The sequence below is a fragment of the Rhinatrema bivittatum genome, chromosome 6, assembly GCF_901001135.1.
Source record: "Rhinatrema bivittatum chromosome 6, aRhiBiv1.1, whole genome shotgun sequence".
Classification (NCBI taxonomy): Eukaryota; Metazoa; Chordata; class Amphibia; order Gymnophiona; family Rhinatrematidae; genus Rhinatrema; species Rhinatrema bivittatum.
This window is the reverse complement of record NC_042620.1, coordinates 105,644,996-105,669,508: the sequence shown is the minus strand read 5'-3', so window position 1 is coordinate 105,669,508 and position 24,513 is coordinate 105,644,996. Positions and strand designations below refer to the sequence as shown.

General features: G+C 42.5%; 1 protein-coding gene across 3 annotated transcripts in view; it reads left to right on the top strand.

Annotated features, from left to right (window-relative positions):
- Window positions 1–24,513, top strand: part of LRP2 (LDL receptor related protein 2) — a 769,913-nt gene that overhangs the window by 272,526 nt on the left and 472,874 nt on the right. For all 3 annotated transcript variants that reach the window (XR_003857363.1, XM_029605680.1, XM_029605679.1), the window contains exons 21-22: window positions 2,821–3,102; window positions 4,391–4,630. Coding sequence is in view for 2 of the 3 variants with exons in the window: in XM_029605680.1 (XP_029461540.1) it covers window positions 2,821–3,102; window positions 4,391–4,630 (522 nt within the window). In the remaining variant the exon portion in view is untranslated. The remainder of the gene's footprint in view (window positions 1–2,820; window positions 3,103–4,390; window positions 4,631–24,513) is intronic.

Genomic DNA, 24,513 nt, shown 5'->3' with positions numbered 1-24,513 from the left:
GTCCAGGAAGTGCATAGGTTCCACTAGACTTCCTACAAATCAGGATATACAAAACCCAGAAAACAACCCAGAGGGAAATTCCAACCAGCCAGGGAATGGTCTGGAAGGAATATCCTCCTGGCCCTGATCAGGATCCCCAGGCTGGATGAGCCTGGCTCCTCTGATTGGGCCTGAAAAGTCAATGGTAAAAAACAGCTCCTTACTACTTCCTAACCTCGGCAAATGCAAAAAGGTCTGCCTACAGACTTCTTGTAGGGATCTGCTTAAAAATCTTCAGGGAGATGACCATCCCAGCACCATCAAAAGGAGGGGCTGTATTTGCATGATATCTTTCCTCTTAACTAACCTATACTGCTCAGGGCCTACTGGTAACCTCACTCTAGGTTCTGATACACATATTTTTGAAAACGTTTTCCCCCTGCTCTTTAACTGCACCACCCTTGGAATGTATCTTGCCTCCACACAAACAAGTATGTGCAAAATTGGGTTTCACACATGCTTTTGTGTATGTAGGCCATCAATTGATTTTTTAAAAGACCATTTACTGGCATATGAAGGGGTTTTATGCATGTAAATCCTTTTGAAATCAACCTCACATTGGATGAACCCTTTAGTGCATCTGCTTCATCGTGTCTTTTTATCTGGGCTATCTCTAAAGCATCAAACTACCTTGATATGAGGGTTTGGATTGTCTTTCATATTCTTTTATTTGCTGTTGAGATCAGTTGGTGTGAGGGTAAGGCTGGGGCTAAGGGCTTATTAATTGAGCAGAACAAAGTTTGTGACTGGTTGGATTACAGTAAAAGAGGGGAAGGAAACTAAATAAGATTTGTGTCCTTTCTGAAATAATCTTAATGGCTATTTCTCTAAAACTATTCTGTAAAGGAGGATTTTTATTTTAAATTGTGATTGTCAAAAATAATAAAATAAAGAGTGGAGGAGTAGCCTAGTGGTTAGAGCAGTGGGCTATGATCCAAGGAAAGCAGCGTTCAAATCTTGCTGTCACTCCTTGTGACTTTGGGGCAAGTTACTTTATCCTCCATTGTCTCAGGTACAAAATTAGATTAAGAACATAAGAAATTGCCATGCTGGGTCAGACCAAGGGTCCATCAAGCACAGCATCCTGTTTCCAACAGAGGCCAAACCAGGCCACAAGAACCTGGCAATTACCCAAACACCAAGAAGATCCCATGCTACTGATGCAATTAATAGCAGTGGCTATTCCCTAAGTAAACTTGATTAATAGCAGTTAATGGACTTCTCCTCCATGTACTTATCCAAATCTTTTTTGAACCCAGCTACACTAACTGCACTAACCACATCCTCTGGCAACAAATTCCAGAGTTTAATTGTGCATTGAGTGAAAAAGAATTTTCTCCGATTAGTCTTTAAATGTGCTGCTTGCTAAATTCATGGAATACCCCTTGTCCTTCTATTATCTGAAAGTGTAAATAACCGATTCACATCTACTCGTTCAAGACCTCTCCTGATCTTAAAGACCTCTATCATATCCCCCCTCATCCGTCTTTTCTCCAAGCTGAACAGCCCTAATCTCTTCAGCCTTTCCTCATATGGGAGCTGTTCCATCCCCTTCTCCATCTTATAAGCACTGTGGAGATAGGGAAATAATTATAGTTCCTGAATGTTATCCGATTTGAAGTGCTGAAAAGCAGAATACAAAAAATCTAAATAAATAACATTCAAGTTCCACTATAAGCATTCAGTGCTATAAAAACAATCTTTCCTTGATCTTGATGCAACACAGTATTTTATAATTTCAAATACTAAAATGGCCAGATTAACTTGGAGAATCTATGCTAGCTTTATAGTTGTATCATCTTATGAATGGCAGCTCAGAATTGTAAGTTTTTCAACTTGAAAGTACCACTCGTTGAATGCAGCACACTTCACTTAAAAACATCTTGACATATACACCAAATGATTTTGGAGTAGTCTTTAAGAAGGCATTTTTCAAAGGGATTTCTGTGAGTAAAATATTTGACCTCGGTAAACCACCTGTTTGAAAATTGCCCACCCTGTATGCAGGAAATATGACTCGTGTAATTGTATCTGCATTGTATTGGGGGTGCTGAAGGGTGGGGCTATGTTGGGGGAGAAAACTATGTGCATGAGATTTTCAAAATGATGTGTATTAGTTTGGCTATAAAAAGTATCCACAGAAAAAGCAGTTTCAAATATTTTTGAATCTTTTTGCCTGGGGCAATTTTCATAGTAAAAAATATGTACATATTTTTCCTTTGAAAACTGGTACAAAGGAATTATGCAATTATGTTGCTGGTAACAAGTACCCACAGACTTTGCAGCAATGTGGAGAGTTTGAAAAGTGCCCCTTTGAGCAATGTTTCTAATGCCTGTGCTGGAGTACCCCTCTACCCAATCTGGTTTTCAGGATATCCACAATGAATATGAATGAGAAGGTTTGCATACAATGGAGGCAGTGCATACAAATCTATCTCATACATATTCATTATGGATATCCAGAAAACCAGATTAGGACTGGCTTGGGAAGCATAGTTTTAGAGGAATACTACCTGTTGTTTTTCCTATGTCATGGAACCTGTATTCCTGATATATCTATCTCTCTGCATTATTAGTCTCCAGGTTAATCTTGAAAGCTGGTCCTCTGTGATTTAATTAAGTACCTTATAACCTGAACATCAAACCGGCAAAGATTCAAGTTTAATTTTTAGTGTTATATATGACTAGCATCAGGCTGGTTTTTCTTGCTAGAGACAAATCTGATTAAGTTCTTTCCTATCCCTCTTTCTCTTTCTCTTAATTTATTTTTATTTTTGTAAGGTTCCAACTATTGTAATCGGCCAGCAAACCCTAATGGAGACTGCAGTCATTTTTGCTTTCCAGTGCCTAATTTTCAAAGAGTTTGTGGCTGTCCATATGGGATGAAGTTGGGTCCTAACCAACTGACATGTGTTGATGATCCATCAAGTGAGCCACCTACACTGCAGTGTGGAGTATATTCATTTTCTTGTACTAATGGAAAATGTGTGCCGACATACTTCCGCTGTGATGGGATTGACGATTGCCATGACAACAGTGATGAGCAAAACTGTGGATCACTAAGTAAGTAGTAAAACAAGGTGATATTTCTTTGACCATCACGACTGCACCAAGGGATTTTTTAATGGCAGTAAAGTCGATACATTCCGCTTTGCATGTTTTGTTTCACTGTTTCAGTTTCTGCTGTGTGTGGTTAAATTACAAAGTGATGTCAAAAAATACTTTTTCTGGTATTTTAGTGCTTTCTTCTCGGTGCAATGCAGATGACTATTGTGTGACGACAGTAATGGCAGTAAAGTCGATACATTCCGCTTTGCATTTTTTGTTTCACTGTTTCAATTTCTGCTGTGTGTGGTTAAATTACAAAGTGATGTAAAAAAATACTTTTTCTGGTATTTGTGCTTTCTTCTCGGTGCAATGCAGATGACTATTGTGTGACGACCTGCCAGGTCTATCAGAGTGCACTTAATAGGCTCAACAAAGGTCTGAAGCACCACTGGCTAGATCCAAGCACACTTGTCAAGCCCCAACTTACTGGGGAAATAACATTTTAATAGTATATAGTTCTGTATTTTCTATATTTTAGCACTGCATGTCTTTAGGGGTATGCATTCTTTTTGAAATGACATGAAAAACACAATGAATCACAATGTTTAATTTTATGTGGTTTCAAAATGAAATGAACAACCTAACAAAATTTGTTGGGATTTTCCTTTTGTTTTGGAATGAATCCTCTGCTGCCACACAGCGTCATTGCAATAACACAAATTAATACCGACAGGCCTTCCCCATTCTCCCATTTTTCCATGCACCTATTTTTGGGGTCAAATTAGTCAAAATGGTACAGATGCAATCATCAGTTGCTCTTGCCCCACCACATCCCATTGTTAAAATGGCACCAGCAGGCAGGTAGCAAGTGGGGATTGCTTTTGCCCCATTTTGAATTATTCGTCTCCATGGATGGGATAAGATAATGCATTCAGGGAGGGTTGGAGGTTAGGGGAAGCGCTCTGGGAGTTTTTCAGTGAGGAGAGTGGGGCAACGTGGCCCCTTTATCTTATTTTTTCCCTTTTGAAAAATGAATAAAAAAGACATTAAACAAATTTTAAAAAAACAGAAATGAAGTGAAAATTTTCCCCATACACATCTGTACATATCCTTAGGATTTCAACCTAGTCATAAAGGTTAATGTACTCCTGTATGTTGAAATGCACTCCATTAAAGTGAGTCACTTAATTATGCAACATCTATTGACTTGTTTTCTCAAAAAAAAAAAAAAATTTGCAGAGAAGGGTATATTTTAGAAGTGACTGAACTGAGACATTTGACCTGTTTTCTATTTCTTGTGCAGACAATACTTGCTCTCAGTCGGCATTTACATGTAATAATGGGCGATGCATCCCGGGAAACTGGCGCTGTGATAAGCACAATGATTGTCTTGATGGGAGCGATGAACAAAATTGCCCTACTCAAGGTCCTAATTCATGTCAGGCGAGCTTGTATACTTGTGCTAATAACAGGTGCATTCCTCGCATCTGGCTCTGTGACACGGATAATGATTGTGGAGATGGATCAGATGAAACAAACTGCAGTAAGTTAATTGCTTCATAAGAATATCTAATACAATATTCAGAAGTATGTTTGTGCAGAGCAGCAGAAGAAATAATTATAGTAAGCTGGGAGGATTGAATACTTTTATTATGGTACTATTATGATTAAGGCATCTGTCAAACAGATATTTTCATCACCTTGTGCATTCAGCTTCCTTATTTCAGGAAATTGATCTAAAAAATGTATGGTTTTTTTTATATGTATAAAAAGTTTTTCTGGGCAGACTAGGTAGGGTTGTGTATATCTACCACATTAATATTGTGTAAAGAGGAGCTGGAAGACTGGGACAAAGCCAATGATCTTTAAACCTGACAGGATGCTCCTAAAAATAACATGCTATGCAGGAAGGCCTGAATCTGAATATTAAAATTGTCTTTGAAGATGTTAGTGTAAGCTTGCAAAAATTTGCATGTCCATGCATACAAATGAAGAATGTCATATATAAATGAGGGCTAAATAGTGTGATGTGCTAAACCTCCATGCTAGCTAGCTAGCACTTGGTAAATGGCCACTATTTAATACCTTCCTTAATGTGAGCCTGTTATTTACAGCTGGGAAGCTAAATAGTGTGATCATTCTAAACTGAGCATACTCAGTTCTCTTTTTCCCTTAATTCATCCTGCTGGCTACCGAGGTGTATACAAGAAAGCATGGCACATGGGGCTTGCTTGTCAGTGCAGAGGAAAGAAGTGGGAGAGCAGAAAGTTCCTGAAGAGGAAAAACCAACCTCAAAACACATATGCCTCAGATTTGTGCCAAGCAGTAGAGGAAACAAAGGAAGCAGTGTAGCCTGCCAGACAGACCCAGCTGCTAATTCTTCTGCTGTTTCACTTTTTTGCATTTAGGGATTATCTATGCATATCCCATGCCCTCTTCAACACTTTGAATAATCATAGAGAATCCTTAGTGCAAAATATTTTTATTTTTTTCAATTTGATATGCTGCCTTCTCATGCAAACCACAAAGCAAATTACAAAACAAATACATAATATACAGGGCCGGTGTGTCCCATTAGGTGAACTAGGTGGTCGCTTAGGGCACCAACCAGTAGGGGGCACTGAAGAGCAGCCATGTGGGGCCATGAGCAGAGCCTATCCCACTCGCGGCGGAGAGGAGTTAGAGACTTGGTGGGCTGCGAGTGACACTCATCCTGCTTGCGACCCAGAGAAGCACACACTTGGCGGGCCATGAGCGGCTTCTCAATGAATGAGGTAGGAGTCAGGGTTGGGGCTGGGATGGGGTGCAAGGCAGAAGGTTTGCCTAGGGCACCTAATTCCCTTGTACTGGCCCTGATAATATAGCAAAATATTTTGGTGGATAATAAAATACAAACGCAATATTATAAAATATAAAATGCAATAAAACATTAAATAATGTATGACCCCCCCTCCCTCAACCATTTCTACCATTAATCTCATCTAAATTCCATAAAAATGGTGCACAATAACTGGAAGCTGTACTCCTAGTGACTGATAAATTTGCCACAGCAAGTGATAGCGTGGTCAGTAAAGCCTGTTAGGATGACCACAGAGCTGATGTTGGTATGTAATATCTCACTGGAGGGCGGCCAATGTAACCCCAATATTTAAAAAGGGCTCCAGGGGTGATCTGGGAAACTATAGACTGGTGAGCCTGGCTTCAGTGCCAGGAAAAATAGTGGAAACTATTCTAAAGATCAAAATCATAGAGCATATAGAAAGACATGATTTAATGGAACACAGTCAACATGGATTTACCCAAGGGAAGTCTTGCCTCACAAATCTGCTTCATTTTTTTGAAGGGGGTTAATAAATATGTAGATAAAGGTGAACCGGTAGATGTAGTGTATTTGGATTTTCAGAAGGCATTTGACAAAGTCCCTCATGAGAGGCTTCTAAGAAAACTAAAAAGTCATGGGGTAGGGGCAATGTCCTTTCGTGGATTACAAGATGGTTAAAAGACAGGAAACAGATAGTAGGATTAAATGGTCAATTTTCTCAGTGGAAAAGTATAAACAGTGGAGTGCCTCAGGGATCTCTACTTGGACCGGTGCTTTTCAATATATTTATAAATGATCTGGAAAGGAATACGATGAGTGAGGTTATCAAATTTGCGGATGATACAAAATTATTCAGAGTAGTTAAATCACAAGCGGATTGTGATACATTGCAGGAAGACCTTGTGAGACTGGAAGATTGGGCATCCAAATGGCAGATGGAATTTAATGTGGACAAGTGCAAGGTGTTGCATATAGGGAAAAATAACCCTTGCTGTAGTTACACGATGTTAGGTTCCATATTAGGAGCTACCACCCAGGAAAAATATCTAGGCATCATAGTGGATAATACATTGAAATTGTTGTCTCACTGTGCTGCAGCAATCAAGAAAGCAAACAGAATATTAGGAATTATTAGGAAGGAAATGGTGAATAAAACAGAAAATGTCATAATGCCTCTGTATCGCTCCATGGTGAGACCGCACCTTGAGTACTATGCACAGTTCTGGTCACCGCATCTCAAAAAGATATAGTTGCGATGGAGAAGGTACAGAGAAGGGCAACCAAAATGATAAAGTGGATGGAACAGCTCCCCTTTGAGGAAAGACTGAAGAGGTTAGGGCTGTTCAGCTTGGAAAAGAGACGGGTGAGGGGGGAATATGACGGAGGTCGTTAAAATCATGAGAGGTCTTGAATGATTAGATGTGAATCAGTTATTTACACTTTCGGATAATAGAAGGACTACGGGGCACTCCATGAAGTTAGCAAGTAGCACATTTAAGACTAATTGAAGAAAATTCTTTTTCGCTCAATGCACAATTAAGCTCTGAAATTTGTTGCCAGAGGATGTGGTTAGTACAATTAGTGTAGCTGGGTTTAAAAAAGGTTTGGATAAGTTCTTGGAGGAGAAGTCCATTAACTGCAATTAATCAAGTTGACTTAGGGGATGGCCTCTGCTTTACTGGCATCAGTAGCATGGGATCCTTTTAGTGTTTGGGTACTTGCCAGGTTCTTGTAGCCTGGTTTGGCCTCTGTTGGAAACCGGGTGCTGGGCTTGATGGACCCTTGGTCTGACCCATCATGGCAATTTCTTATGTTCAGTAAGTAAGTCAGATAGACTGAAGGATCTGGTGGTAACACAAACACATTTGACAATATTTTGAATCTGACTCTCCAGAGAATAAGTAACCAATGTATAATATGAACATAGGCTCTTGCTCCCTCTAGAATCCTAGTGGCTGTATTTTGGAGAAACTGAAGTTTCTTAGTGTCCAGTCAGATGAATCCAGAACAAGTGAGTTATGCACCTCTACCAGTAGATGGAGACTGAGCAAGCTGACACAGTATATGTACCCCTGCAGTGACATCAACCTGCAGCAGATGGTGGACGTGCATCTCCCCACTGGGGATTGCTTCATTTTAAAGAAATGGAAAACTAAGGAAATAAATTCATCCCACTCAAGTGGTGATACTAAATAGTCCCTCGCACAGTTGAGGAGTATCTGAGGTGATTTCCGTGGTCCCTCAGATGAGTGCCTTGGTCTGTTAGCTGATTTTTCAGCTGGCATGGACTTAGCTTCTTGAGCAGCTGAAGGCAGCTGATGCAGGAAGCCTAGAGTGGCAGTAATGGCACATTCCCTCTCCCACCACAGCCGGAGATTGTCTCTGTACTCAGCCAGGTAAGGTTGAGCTCCAGTAAGTTTAAAAAAGAAAAGATTATACAAAGACTTACAAGGAGGTTTTGTGTTGTGTAGGACTTCCTGCTCTCCCAGTCTCTGTGCTCGGCATGCTGGTCCAACTTTCATCCCGCTCCATGGGAGGTCGAGGGAAGTGGGCAGCCTGGTGGGTTGAGCAGCCTCCTTAGGCTAGGCTGTGCTCCAAGGCTTTTCACTGCATGCTGCGTGGTAGGCCACAACAGCTTTTTGCATGCTTTCTAATGCTGCCCTCTACAGGATTGTCGGTCCAGCATGTGCATCCAGTTTTTGGGTGCACAGTTGGGTCTTGTAGTCTGTGCACCCATGTTAAGCACCGTTTCCCTTTGCTCATAAGTGGTACTGTGCGTGTAAGTTCTTTGAATGCTTAATTTTAGGCTTCCTAGGTAAGTGCCTAGTTGCGTGCGCCTGAATGTTGGAATCATAATTTTTGAGTGCCTAGTTGAGCACATCTATATATTTAAAAAATTGAAACAGCTAGACGCACGCCTCCGGCCACTGCTCGGCGCATTGTCGGCCATAATGGTGCCTGTACCTAAGAAGCCTAAATGTCTTTTTCATTGCACTGCTTGTCATATTCAGGCGTCTCAGCCAGGAGTGCTCACTGATTTGTGCCAGCACTGTTTGGAAGCTCAGGGAGAATTGTCTTCCTCTGATTTCACTGAGCCTGGTTCTTCCCAGCCAGATGTGGATCTGGGTAAAGATGACTCAGGTGGGGTGCCTGATTTTGGAACTCTCCTAACTGGTTAGTCAGCAGGGGAAGGTAGCTCAGATTGGAACCATATATAACGATGTTGCAGTTCTTTCATAGAGATGAACTACCAGCTCTGATTTCATAGACCTTGGTGTTTCTGGGGTAGATTTAGTGTTTGAGCCTAAGAGAAATCCCAGAGGCTAATTTCAGAAGAGGTAGAGTTTTGGAAGGCCTGTACCCTCTGGATCCAGTGGTAAAAGAGCACTTATGTTTTCTGAAGGTAGATGCACTTTTGTGTGCAGTCTCCAAGCAGACCATTATTCCCGTGGAAGGAGGAACAGCCCTGAAGGATGCTCATGATAAAAAGATTGAGACTATCCTTAAGCAAGCATTTGAAGCTGTGGCGATAACTTTGCAGATAACTTCTTCTTGTTCCTTGGTGGGTCACTCTTGTTTGCTTCTCTCCCAGGAGGTTGATGGCTCTGGGGTAAATTCCAGGGCAGTTATGGAGCTAGCTGCTGCCTTCTTGGTAGATGCAGGCTGTGATTTGGTCCACCCTTCACCCAGAGGGGTGGCTTCGATGGTAGCAACTAGGTGTCAGTTATGGTTGAGGAATTGGTTGGCCGATGCAAGTTCCAAGGCTAATTTCACCAAATTGCCCTTTAATGGCTCACTTTTATTTGGCAGCAAGTTGGAGAAATTGGCCAGTAAGTGGGGTATATCTCTGGTGCCTTGTTTGCCTTGTTTGCCGAAGGATAAGAAACAGGTGCAGTGCTTCTTTAGCATGAGAGGTCGTGCTACAGGATCAAAGTGTTTTTGACCATATAGGTCTCAGGTCCTTTCGTCCTCGACAATCCAGAAGCGGTGCAGGCTTGGGTAGTGGAACCTCTTGAGCCTCCCAGTGTAGGTTTACTGACCTACCTCTAGATACAGGAGATGGGGTGATGCCTCTTTCTCTTTCATCAGAGGTGGATTGACATCACATCGGTCTTATGAGAAGGATAAGCGATGGAGTTTTGCAGTGTTCCTTAGGATGGTGTTCATGGAGTCTCCCTGCCACTCCCCGCAGAAGAAGCAGCAGTGGAGGGTACCTTAGCAAGGTTCTTCAGTCTGAGGGCTATGGTCCCAGTGTCCACATCTAAAAAAATATGGGGCAGTATTCCATTTATTTCATTGTGCCAAAGAAGGAGGGCTCCTTTTGTCCCATTCTGGACCTCAAGGGCGACAACTGTCATCTGCATTTTCACATGGAATCATTGTGCTCAGTGATAATGGCCATGCAGTTGGGGGAATTTCTGACCTCTCTGGACCTGTCCGAGGCATATCTCCTCATTCCCATCTGACTAGAACATCAAGACTTCCTGCGGTTCACAGTTCTGGGATGCCATTTTCAGTTTCGGGTGCTTTCTTTGGTCTGACCACTGCTCCCAGAAACATTTCCAAGGTAATAGTAGTAGCTGTGGCAGAATTGAGGAAGGATGGAATCCTAGTACACTCATATTTGGACGACTGGCTGATTCACACCAAGTCGCTGGAAGAGAGCCGCCTGGTGACTCACAAGGTAATTTCTCTGTTGCAGGAGCTCGGCTGGGTGGTGTACCTTGCCAAGTGCAGTCTTCAGCATACTCAGTTGCTGGAATACCTGGGGATTTGGTTTGACACGAAGCTCGAATTCAAAAGTTGTTAGCTCAACTCTGTCTGTTTATTTATTTTATTTATTTATTTAAAATCTTTTCTATACCGTCGTTCGGTCATGCACCATCACAACGGTTTACAGAGAGGCACATATAATTAATGTTCATTTTGGGAAGTGCTATCTTACAAAGTGCCAATATAGTTTGTTACATGTTTCAATAATACAAACTATATGCAAGGTGACATGGAAGGTTCCATATGTATGCTCATTTTAAACTGTCTATCTAGCATTTAGAATTAACGTGGGAGAAAAATAATAAAATAAGCAATTACACATCTATGTGACTTTGAGCTGAGAGTTGATGTTCCGTTGACTGCTATTTCATATTTCTATTCTTCGTTTTCATTGTAAAAAGCTTTTTTAAAAAGCCAGGTTTTAAAACTTTTTTAAAATAGTTTTAAATCACTCTGTAATCTAGTTTCGAGGGGCATTGTGTTCCACAAAATTGGATCAGCTAGGGATAGTGCTCTCTCTCTCTAACCTGGGTCAGTCTGGCTGATCTGACTGAAGGGATGGTTAGAAGGGCCTTATTGGCTGATCTAAGATTTCTCTGGGGGACATGTAAGCGCAGTGCTGTGTTTAACCAATCTGCTTTTTCTTCATTAATTAGTTTGTGAATTGTGCAGAGTGATTTATATTGAACCCTTTGTTCTATTGGCAGCCAGTGAAGCTCTACAAGTGTTTGAGTGATGTGGTCTCTTTTATTTTTACTCATAAGTACTCTGGCGGCAGAGTTTTGTAGGATTTGGAGTGGTCTTATCGTTGAGTACGGTAATCCAAGAAACAATGTGTTTCAGTAGCCTGTGCCTGCGAATATAAGTGCCTGTAGGACTGTTCTAAAATGTGTTAGGGTTAGTAAGGGTTTCAGCCTTCTGAGTACCATGAGTTTGGCATAACCTTCTTTAACCTTCAGTGATATGTGTTGCTTAAGGCTGAGTTCCGTGTCGATTATTACACCTAGGTTTCAGCTTTCTCGGCCAGCTCTACTTTTTTTTAATCATTTTTAAGTCTGATTGGGGTTTGAATCATTTCAATGCTTTTTCGCTCTAGGTGTATAAATTCTGTTTTTTCGATGTTGATTACTAGCTCCATTTGGTTTAGCAGTTGTTTAATTATATTTAGTTACATCATTGCTAGGTTCAATGTTTTTTCAATTGTTTCATCTATGGGTAGAATTATTTGAATGTCGTCAGCATATATGTAATGTGTGATACCTAGTCCATCAAACATCACCTTGGGAATCATTACCTAATACCCCATCAAATTTTCATCAGAAATATCACATATTTTTTTAACTGATGTTTAATACATTTTAATACATAAGTCCAAAAACACAGACTGTCAATTATAACAATGCATTCACAAGAATGTTTTGATTATATATTGCATTTACCCCACATACTACATGAACATTATTAACTTATTACATATCAACCAACAATATAATATGTATAATATGGCACTAAATTGGACAACATTAATTCAGTTGTATTAACATCCTTTAAACATTCTTTTAACATCATCAAATCCCATATCCCCCAGACATGCCACCCCCCAACGCCCTTATAATACTAATAAATAATCACATTCACACTACATACATACACCATAAAAATAGATAAAAAGAACAAATGCTCCTATATGTTGTAGATATTCTAGATTTTGTTCAATAATATACTCATAATTTGCTTTACCTTGAACATACAGCTTGAAAATTAGATGTTTGATATCATGAGAGAATAATTGATACCTTTGTATTGACACATCAACTCACAAATTATTTATTCACTACTGAAAACACTATAAATCCTGACAAGGTTCCTTGTTTCACCCGACTAGGGTTTCTTCAGGGGAAATTATATCACCACATAGACATCTCACAATATTCTCTCCACTCCGAGCATTTGCTCTGCTGACTTCACCAACATGTCCGGAGACTCCCACTGCTCCTCAATTCATGCTGCTTATATAAAACAATACATAATTACTTTCCAAATTCTATCACATCATGTCCATTTATTATAAGGGCTATCACAAAACTTACACAATTACACACCACATCTCAGCTCACATTGGATCCCGCACAGCTTCTGATGCCAAACTTTAATACTTCAAAAAACGCTCCAGTTCCCGACTAGGCAGGTATCACTCCTAAATGATGACAAAAATAGACCACAACCTCTATATAGTCTAATTTGATCTCCCTAAAACACAAACCTCATATTACCTATACTCACCGCACCACGGCGGTTCAACCAGGAAATTCAAATGCCTCTTGTATCAAAGATCCAACACCACGGGCTTCCTTCAGTATAGCCGTATTCACATCTTAAATATATTACATATTTTATTCCATGTATTTATTTAAAAAAATATATAAAACATACCCTGCGTTTGCATACACTCATTCATCCATTCATTCAACTAAACACCCTGTTATACACAATCCTTTAGAAGTTAACATCAAACACATAAATGTTACACAAATATTGCAATAAACCCCAATTACAATGTAAACATTTCCCTTTAATTTAATTACAATGTAAACATATTACTTCAAAAAAATTTCTTATTTATATTCCCTATATCCTCAGTTCAATTATTGTCCCCTAAACACATCAATATTTCTTGTTATTTTCCCAAGAACCTTTTCAATGCCTGTCCCTTCTTAATCTTAATTCAGCTGCTGTCCCGACAGGAAGCTCCTGTTTCACCCGTTGGTTTCTTCAGGGGATTTAGCCTTATGTTCACATTCAAACGCTCCTGAATAGTATTCTCATTTTCATTGTAATTGGGGTTTATTGCAATATTTGTGTAACATTTATGTGTTTGATGTTAACTTTTAAAGGATTGTGTATAACATGGTGTTTAGTTGAATGAATGGATGAATGAGTGTATGCAAACATAGGGTATGTTTTATGTATGTTTTTTTTAAATAAATACATGGAATAAAATATGTAATATATTTAAGATGTGAATACGGGTATATTGTTTGTGAATCTATCATATAGAATACCTGTATTGAACCCAGTGTAGGGAAATTTATTCCTTCAGTATAGACCAAGACTGCACAACCAGCCCTACTCCATAGATGCCTACTCATATGCCAACCATTCCACTATCCACAACAATAAACCACAAGGCAACCAATCACCGCGGCCAACACCCAACCATTATTCAAACTGGGATGCACCTGGAGTGCATAGCTCATTTCACTCACCTGGTAAGACCGCTTCACAACCATATCTGCGCTCACTACTTCCTGTAAACATCCTGCCAAACGTACTGCGTATTGACATCATCCCTATTCCAAGACCCAAGAATGTGATTATTTATTGGTATTATAAGGGTGTTGGGGGGTGGCATGTCCGGGGGATATGGGATTTGATGAAGTTAAAAGGATGTTCAAAGGATGTTAATAAGATTGAATTAATGTTGTCCAATTTAGTGTCATATTATACATATTATATTGTTGGTTGATATGTAATAAGTTAATAATGTTCATGTGGTATGTGGGGTAAATGCAATATATAATAAAAACATTCTTGTGAATCCATTGTTATAATTGACAGTCTGTGTTTTTGGACTTATGTATTAAAATGTATTAAACATCAGTTAAAAAGTATGTGATATTTCTGATGAAAATTTGATTGGGTATTAGGTAATGATTCCCAAGGTGATGTTTGATGTCTAAATTGGGGGGGGATCAGTTAGTGACTCTCGTTGTTGAGTGCCAGATTATGATACCTAGTCTAGCCAGGAGGTGACATAAGGGTAGCAGGTAAATGTTAAATAGTGTCGCCGAGAGTGATGATCCCTGAGGTACTCCTGTTTTTAGCTCTATTTTGTCTGATATTGTGTTTTTTAATTATACTTGGAAGTGGTGTTGAACACTCTGCGCTCAACCATATGGTCTTACCTGCAGGTCCTTGGCTTAATGGCAGTGACTCTGGAGATGGTACTGTGAACAAGGGCACATATGCATCTTCTTCAGCGCTCCCTGCTTTCTCTGTGGAATCCACAGCCTCAGGACTATTCGATTCAGCTGTACATGCTGATGAAGGTCTCTTCCCAACTGCAGTGGTGGCTGCAGGCAAATCATCTATGGAAGGGAGTTTCCCTATCCCCACTGGATTGGCTTGTACTGACGACAGATGCGAGTCTCCTTGGTTGGGGAGCTCACTATCAGGAACTGACGGTGCAAGGGTGCTGGACTGCGGAAGATTCTCTCTGGGACATCAATCGGCTGGAAGCCAGGGCGGTCCAGTTGGCATATTTACTATTCGGTGACAGGCTGCAGGGTCAATCATTTCAAATAATGTCAGACAATGCTACGACTGTGGCTTACATAATTCAGCAGGGAGGTACTAAGAGCCAATAAGTGTCACAGGAAATAGATCAACTTATGGAATGGACAGAGGAGCATCTCCAGATGATCTCAGCCTTGCACATTGTAGGCAAAGAAAATGTAAGAGCAGACTTTCTCAGCAGGGAGATTCTAGACTCAGGAGAGTGGGCTTTGTCAGACGAGGCGTTTCAGCTGATTTGGGATTGCTGGAGCTTCCTGATCCTAGACCTGTTGGTGACCTTGCACATTGCAAAAGTTCCATGATTCTTTAGCTGCAGAAGAGATCCGAAGTCATTGGGGATCGATGCCATAGTGAAGGAGTGGCAGGAAGACAAGTTGTATGCCTTTCCTCCATGGCCCATTTGGACAGATTGATTTGGAGGATCGAATGCCACAGAGGGATGGTGTTTTTGGTCACTCCAGATTGGCTCAGGAGATCAGGCTCGCTTGTTAAAATGTGGATATTCTGCAGCAGTGATGTCCACCTTGCTAAAAGCTAGAAAGTTCTTGATTTCCTTGGCCTATGTGCAGGTTTGGAGAGAGTTTGAGGCCTGGTGTAAAGATCGAGGTACTCTTCCTCCCTTGGTCAAGAATTTGCTCATTTTGGAATTTTTTCAGGATATCTTGAATAGAGACTTGGCTCTTAATTCCTTAAATGCACAGGTAGTGGCGCTCTCCTGTTTTAGGGGTCGGATAATGATGGATCCTTATCGGCTCATCCTGATGTGGCCCGTATTCTGAAAGGAGTGAAACATCTTTGGCCACCCTTGTGGTTTTCAGTGCCCCTATGGAATCTTAATTTGGTTTTGGAGTTTTTGGCAAGCCCTGCGTTTAGACCTCTACATACTCTATCCTTGCAGTTGCTAACCTTGAAATTGGTTTTCCTTGTGGCAATTTGTTCTGTGCGTAGGGTTTCTGAACTACAGGCCTTGTCTTGCTGGGAGTCATTTCTCCAGGAGTGACACAGCTGCGTACCATTCCTTCCTTTTTACTGAAGGTGGTCACTGAGTTTCACTTGAATCAGTCCATCTCCCTGCCATCTCTGGTACAGACAGAGAGATGTAGAGGAGTTTTGTCTTGAATACTGTGTACAATTCTGGTCGCTGCATCTCAAAAAAGATATAGTTGCGTTGAAGAAGGTACAGAGAAGGGTGACCAAAATGATAAAGGGGATGGAACAGCTCCCCTATGAGGAAAGACTAAAGAGGTTAGGACTGTTCAGCTTGGAGAAGAGATGCTGAGGGGGGATATGATAGAGGTGTTTAAAATCATGAGAGGTCTAGAACAGGTAAATATGAATTGGTTATTTACTCTTTTGGATAATAGAAGGACTAGGGGGCACTCCATGAAGTTAGCATGAGGCACATTTAAAACTAATTGGAGAAAGTTCTTTTTCACTCAACGCACAATTAAACTCTGGAATTTGTTGCCAGGGGATGTGGTTAGTGCAGTTAGTGTAGCTGGGTTTAAAAAAAGGATTGGATAAATTCTTGGAGGAGAAGTCCATTTCCTGCTATTAATTAAGTTTACTTGGAAAATAGCCACTGCTATTAATTGCATCAGTAGCATGGGATAGGCTTAGTTTTTGGGTACTTGCCAGGTTCTTGTGGCCTGGTTTGGCCACTGTTGGAAACAGGATGCTGGGCTTAATGGACCCTTGGTCTGACCCAGTATGGCATGTTATTATGTCTGTTGGACCCTTGGATGTAAAGAGACATACTGTCAGGTATCTAGAAGTTACTGAGCCTTTGTGGAAGTCTGATCACCTGTTTGTCCTTCATGGTGGTACTGGACAGGGAGAACCAGCCTCGCGAGCTACAATAGCTCGCTGGATTAAGGAGGTAGTCATGACTACGTACGTGGATGCTGGGAAGCCATTACTTAGGTTAGGGCTCATTCCACTAGGGCTCAGGCAGTGTCATGGTCAGAAGTTAGATTGTTGTCTCCTGACGACAATTGCCGAGCTGCAACATGGTGCTCCTTACACACCTTTTCCTGATATTATTGCCTGGATGTTCAGGCCTGGGAGGACACTGTCTTTGCACTTGCTATTTTGACTGGACTGCGGGTAGCCTCCTACCTTATTTGGGAGAGGTTTGGGTACATCCCACTTCTTCTGGATTCATCTGACTGGCCGCTAAGAAATGAGAAATTACTATTTACCTGATAATTTCCTTTTCTTTAGGACAGTCAGATGAATCCATCTTCCCCCTCTTGGCTGCTGAATGTGACTGTATATTGTTTGCCTACATGTTACAGGGCTTACTGGTAAGTGTTACTCCAGTTCCTAGATTAGTGTTATTACATTCTTGTCTGAGCTCAGTGTTGCCTATTGGCTGAGTATTGAAATGGTTATCTGTTTTTAATCAAGTTTTTTTTCTAGTCTGTCCTCAATTGCTTTTGAAGAGAATACTGGCAGGCTGATGTCACTGCAAGGGTCTACATACTGTGACATCAACTTGCTCTGTCTCAATCTGCTGGTAGAGGTGCATAACCCACATGTTCTGGATTCATCTGACTGTCCTAAAGAAAAGGAAATTATCAGTGAAGTAGTAATTTCTCAATACTTTAACAGCTTTGATGGTAATCCTTGATAAAAGGAATTCTGCTTATAACAAGCTCATGAATCACAAGTGACAGATCAGTTTTGGACAGATATTGGTGCAGCTGCCTGTTGCTGCATAAATGGATGAAGGTGCTACTAATCACTAATGATACTTGGGACTCCATTTTTAGTTGTGAATGTAGTTGAATACCTAAGCACTAATAGCATGTCTTAGGCTTCAGATCTGTCCCTAAGTTTTGTGGAAAACAGATCTTATTTATTTAACGGCTTTTATATACCGATATTCGTTTGCACATCACATCGGTTTACATGGAACGATTAGAAGTAGTACAAGGAAACATGTTGAAAATACATTAAACATATCAGGTTATATGGAAAACATAACAGGTTATGTGGAAGTATAACAGATTACAACAAGGGAAAATAAGCTAAAAGGATTTCAAGGGACTGGTTGGTAGGAAAGATTACAATAACAGGGATAAAGATAACACTGATCGGATTTCATGGAACTGGAAGTGGAATATCAAGAAAAAGAGTAGCACTGATTTTGGTGGATTCAGTTTTAACCTGTGGAGTTCCAGCCATTCTGCCATTGCCTGAAGGCCAGGTATTCATTCTCCTAATTGTATCAGTTTGGTATCCATCAATATTAATACATAGCTGAATATCATTAGGAAAGAGATGATAAGCCACATTGTGGGTTTGGATCTCCTCGATTAGGGTCCACATGTCCAAATAGAACAGGGAACAAAACTGAGCCCTGCAGTTTTCCATAGGTAAAAAACTGGGAGCAGAGCACTCGCTGGCCTATTTTAATGAGTACAGTCCATCCTATTGTAATGTATGGCTGGGTGTCCTGTGACCAGCCACACTCACCAAGAGTGTCTTTGCGGCATGAATGCTGCCATCTTCAGGCTATCCCCACCCGGCGGGCCTGGGCCCTAGGTGCATATGTGCAGTGCAAGCTGTCTCAGGAAGTCTTTGCAGCGGGAGCCCTCCATTCGGGTGCCTCCTGATGACGTATCATGGTGGGGTATCTACACCCACGCTACACTCCTTTCCTTGCCTCAGCAACAGGTCTCCTCTGCAGTGTGTGTGTTGTTGTATTTCCTCATCCAGCCTGCCTCATCCTTTGCCTCATCTAGCCTACTCAGTCCTAGCCTCCTCCTCCTCCTGCCCTGCCCTGCCCTGTCCAGTCCTCCCTGTCTTGCTCCTGCCATGGCCTCAGATTCTCTTCTCAATTTGACCTCTGCAAGAACCTGGACTACTTTTCTGCTTGCCACCTGCAACTGACCCCTGCCTGGACCTGGACTACGCTTCTGACTGCTACTTGCCACCAACCTCTACATTGACCTGGACTATCCTTCTGCCTGCCACCTGCCACCAACTTCTGCCTGGATCTGAACCTCATTTGCTCGCTGCATACTCAGATCTCAGCTTGGCCCCAGACTCTCTCTCTTTCCTTGCCATGTGAGACCATCGCCTAAGCCCTGCTAGCCCCTGAAATCCAAGGGCTCAATTTGCAGGGGAAGGGGCTGGTAAAGGTGAAGCTCCTGCCCAGTCTTGTCCCAGGGCACATTCACCAGCTGTAGGTGTGGGCCTAGAGGATTTGCTGTCTAGGTTGCACCAACTACACCACAACACAAGGGTCCATTTCCATTACACCTATTGGAAATGAACAACTCAGACCATTGTAACACCAGATCACTGATGCCAATGGATCTGAACCACTGGAACAAAAGATTATTATCCAGTGTGTTGAAGGCTGCAGAAATTGCCCCTGATCTATCAGTACTGATTCCATCCTGTGTCACCTTCTAAACACAGACTGGCATGGGTGAAAAATCTGTGTATTTTTCAAAAACATATTCAATTGGTGGTACACCGGGTCTTCAAATTTCCCTCAGAAGAGGGTATGGGCACTTGGGCGATAATGGTCAGTTTCCTTACGGTCCAGATTCTGGTTTTTTAACTGGATTAACTCCTGCTTTCTTTAAATTCTGGGGTGTTGTAACTTGGGCAGTCATGGCTTGGGAAACAGCCAGTGGGATAAAGGAGGCACATTCTGACTGTTTCCTTATATACAATCTTATTTACAAAAACATAAAATAAACAGCTTCCAAAGGCTGCTTACCTCAGCAAGCCTTCCTTGCAGTTCCAAAAGTTTCAACTATAAGTCATCTGGTAGTACTCTGGCTTCCTGTCTTTTGGACCTTCTGGGCCCTGATTCCTTATAGGATGCTGAGGAGAGCCTCCCTTCTCCCAGAATCTCTTGCGAGGCTGATCCTTAAGGAGGACTGGGCCAGAAAGCTGTGACTGGTCTCTTAAAGCGGTTTTAAGGGAGCTTCCTTTACACACCCTCACATGGGGAAAGATTCTTTGCACATTATGGCATACAGCACAGTCTGGAGAAACCAAGCCAACAAGGCATCCATCCTAGCTTTAATTAATCTTGGTGGCACAGGATCAAGGCAACAAGTAGTAATATTCAAAGAAGCCATTGTTTTCTGTAATTGTACAGAATTTCTAAAATCAGTCTTCAGTCAACTGCCCCACAACTGAATGACGGTAAACTACATGTAAGTAAAGATTCTGACATCTCATCACTTGTCAGACATCTTTTCTCAGAATCTAAAATTAATGGTCCAACTACCTGAGAAGGGCTGGGCTGAATATTTGGGACTGACTCATGGATCAAAATGATTTTATTTTCACCCACCTCCTCACATGCTAGGTCAAAAGAGACTTCACTAAAAGAATGTACATATAAGCCTGAAAGGGTATTGGCAAGGTAGAACAATTTTTTGAGATAATGTTTACCTGAAACCAATAAACCAGAAAATATATTCCTTTTTTTTTTTTTTTTGCAGCTTTTACCACAATCCTATAACTAGTAGTTGTTTTTTTAAATAAAACTTTGTTTGAGTCAGATCTATCTCTCACCCATCTCCATTCTACCTGTCACACCTGGTATTTTACTATGTGTAAGCTGTCCTTAAACCAAAGAGAATTTTCTTGAGGATTTAAATATCATTTTTTTGTGGGGCTAACTGTTCTACTTTGTCTATTGTGGACCCTTGGTCCGGAGGGTACTCACCGAGGAGTGGTCTTGATGAACTTCTTCTCCGGAAGGTTGAACAGAATAGCCTGAGGGAGAGTATAGACAAGCGGTCAGTAAGCAGAGTCCAGTTCCAGGCAGGGTCAGGCAGGCGGCAGGCAAAGCAGAGTCAAAGTCCGGGCTGAGTCAAGGCAGGCGGCAAAACAACAGAATCCAGGTCCAGGCAGGGTCAAGGCAAGTGGCAGGCAAAGCAAAGTCCAGTTCCAGACAGGGTCAGGCAGGCGGCAGGCAAGCAGAGTCCAGTTCCAGGCAGGGTCAGGCAGGCGGCAGACAAGGCAGAGTCCAGTTCCAGGCAGGGTCAGGCAGGTGGCAGGCAAGGCAGAGTCCAGTTCCAGGCAGGGTCAGGCAGGCGGCAGGCAAAGCAGAACTCCAGTAGCAGCTAAGCAAGGACCTCGTTGCAAAGGCATCTGAGGCTTCCCATGGAGAAGTTTAAATCTCCCTGGGCGTTGACGTCATCATCCGGGGCCGGCCAGACTTTCCCACTGCGGCCTCTTTAAGGGGGGCGGATCCTGCTGTGCTCTCCCCAACGCTGCTCGTCGTGGCGCTGGGAGCGACGCGCTGCGGCCCGCGCAATCCGCGGCAACTAGAGGTAGGGGATCCTGGCCAGGGATTACCTTGGCCATGGATCACAACAGTACCTCCCCTCTTACGCCCCCTTCTGGAAGGACCAGGTTTACCAGGGTGTGTAAGATGAAAGTGCTGGAGTAAGGTCTTATCCAAGATGTTTGCAGATGGTTCCCACGAGTTCTCCTCAGGCCCAAAGCCTTCCCACACAATCAGATATTCCCACCGTCTGTGGTTATGACGAACATCGAGAATGTCACGTACTTTATAGATCTGATCATCCTCTGATGCAACAACCTGTGTTCGAAGTGGAGCAGCATGGAATGACGAGGAGATCACTGGTTTGAGCAAGGAGACGTGGAAGGAATTATGAATACGGAGACTGGCTGGCAGCTGCAAGCGATAGGTGACTGGTCCCAAGCGTTTGCTGACGAAGAAAGGTCCAATGTACTTGGGAGCAAGCCTCATGGACGGGACCCGGAGATGTATGTGGCGGGTACTGAGCCAAACTCGGTCTCCAGCATTAAATAGTGGAGAAGGGCGACGATGCTTGTCTGCCATCCGCTTGGTAGTTGCAGCCGCACGCAAAAGCTTGGCATTGGTAACCTCCCATAGTTTATGAAGTTGTAATGCGGAAAGGTGGGCCGCCAGGGAGGCAACCGAAATGGGCAGAGGAAGGGGAGGCCGGGGCTGCTTGCCATAGACAATCTGGAATGGAGAATTCCCAGTGGCCGAGTGTGTGTGCGAATTATGTGAAAATTCGGCCCAGGGTAAGAGCGAGGACCAATCATTCTGGCGGTCATTTACAAAAAGGCGGAGAAACGTTTTCAATCCTCTGTTGATGGGTTCCGCCTGTCCATTCCCTTGTGGGTGAAAGGCGGTGGTAAAGTCCAACTGTACACCAAACGTTTTGCACAATGCACCCCAATATTTCGCAGTAAATTGTGGACCTCTGTCTGATGTAATGTGGAGTGGAAGACCATGAAGACGGAACACATGAAGAGAAAACAGCCCTGCCAACTCAAGGGTGGATGGTAACTTGGGCAATGGAACAAAGTGTGCCATCTTAGAAAATCTGTTGACCACAACCCAAATAACCTGATTACCGGAAGAAGAAGGAAGGTCCACTATAAAGTCCGTGGAAATATGGGTCCAGGGTTCCTGAGGCAGTGGTAGGGGTTGGAAGAGGCCCCATGGTTGGCCAGTCAGTGGTTTCTGTTGAGCACACTTTGGACAGGAATCAACGTAGGCACGCACATCCGTACACAAATGAGGCCACCAATAGTAGCGGGATAATATTTCCAAGGTACCTGCCCTCCTGGGATGGCCAGCCTTGAGAGAATTGTGTGCCCATGAGAGTACCTTGGGCCGGAGGTGGAGGGGAACCACCATCTTCCCTGGTGGTGCAGTCTCTGTGGCGGCCAGGACAACCTTGGCCGGGTCAATAATATAGCTGGGAGAGTCGGGTGTGTCATCGGTCTCGTGCAACCGGAAAAGGGCATCTGCACGAATGTTTTTGGTTGCGGGGCGATAGCATAATAAAAAATCAAAACGGCTGAAAAATAGCGACCATTGAGCTTGGCGTGGGTTCAAGGAAGAGCACTCGATGTAGCTTGCTTGGATTTCAGTAAGGCTTTTTATATGGTCTGACATAGGATGCTCATAAATAAAATGAGAAGCCTAGGAGTGGGTCCCTAGGTGGTAGAATGGATTACAGTTTGCCTGACTGATAGACATAAGTGAGTAGTGGTAAATGGAAACTATTCTGAAGAAAAAAGATAAGTGATTCCTCAAGGATCAGTTCTGGTTCCAGTACTATTCAGTATCTTTGTGAACAATATTGTGGAGGGATTGGAAGGTAAAATTTGTCTTTTTGCGGCTGCCATTAAGACCTGCAACAGATTGGACATGCTTGAAGGAGTAGAGAGAATGAGAAGTGACCTAGAAAAACTCAAGAAGTGGTCAAAAGTTTGCCAGTTGAGATTCAATAGCAAGAAGTGCAGTTTCATGTATTTGGGGTATGTGTTGGGGGAGAAAATGGACTGATGATCACAATCTGGGAGAGAGACCTTGGGGTGATAATGTCTGATGATATGAGGTGGTGAAACAATGTGACAACGTGGTAGCTAAAGCCAGAGGGATGCTGGATGCATTGAAAGAGGCATAATCAGCAGGAAAATGTACAGATCCTTACTGAAGCCATACCTGGAATACTGTGTTCAATTCTGGAAACCTCACCCCAGAAAAGATAAGGACAAAATGGAAGTGATCCAGAGAAAGATGGCCAAAATGAGGTGGGGTCTGTACAACAAGTCATATGAGATGAGACTGAAGGAGTTTAATATGCATACCCTGGAAGAGAGAAGAGGCAGGGAGATATGATACAGACTGGAAGGAATTAATGATGCACAAAAATTAAATCTTTCCCAATGGAAAGGAAGCTGTAAAACTAGAAGGGAAGACTCTAACAATGTCAGAACATCTCTTTATGTAAAGAGTGGTGGATGGCGCCACTACCAAAAAGGGCCATAGCACTGCCAAGTGCCAATGTAAGGAATGTGGCTGGTGGATCCTCAGCAAGAGAAAAAGCAGCATGGCCCCATCGAAATGGACAGTGTAGTCGGCATGGCTTAATAGTGGAAAAAGAGCCCAGCCATGCTGCTGATTCTGGTGAGGCTGGGCTGCTTTTCCACTTACTAATATCGCGCTTACCACGCTGTTGATTTCTGCTTTAGAGGAGGAGGAGCACACCTTGCTCTGCCAGAAGGAATCCAGTGTTAGAGCTGGGTTGGCCCCATAGCTGGAAGTCATTCCCTTGGCTACAAGGGCTGAAAAAGGAAATTGCTGTTGCATGCTACTTTAATGGGGAAGTGAGAGAGCATGTTTGCATGAGTGTGGGGGAGAGAGAGAGAGCATGTGTGGGGGAGAGTGAAAGCATGCATGTGGGAGAGTGAGAGAGAGCATGTGTGCATGAGTGTGGGGGGGGAGAGAGAGCATGTGTGCATATGTGTGGGAAAGTGAGAGTAAGCATGTGTGTATCTGTGTGTATGTGGGAGAGAGCATGTATGTGGGAGAATGTGAGAGAGCATGGGTGCTTGTGTGTGGAAAAGTGAGAGGGATCATGTATGCATGTGTTTGGAAAAGTGAAAGAGAGAGCATGTGTGCATGTTGTGGGAAAGTGAGAGAGATG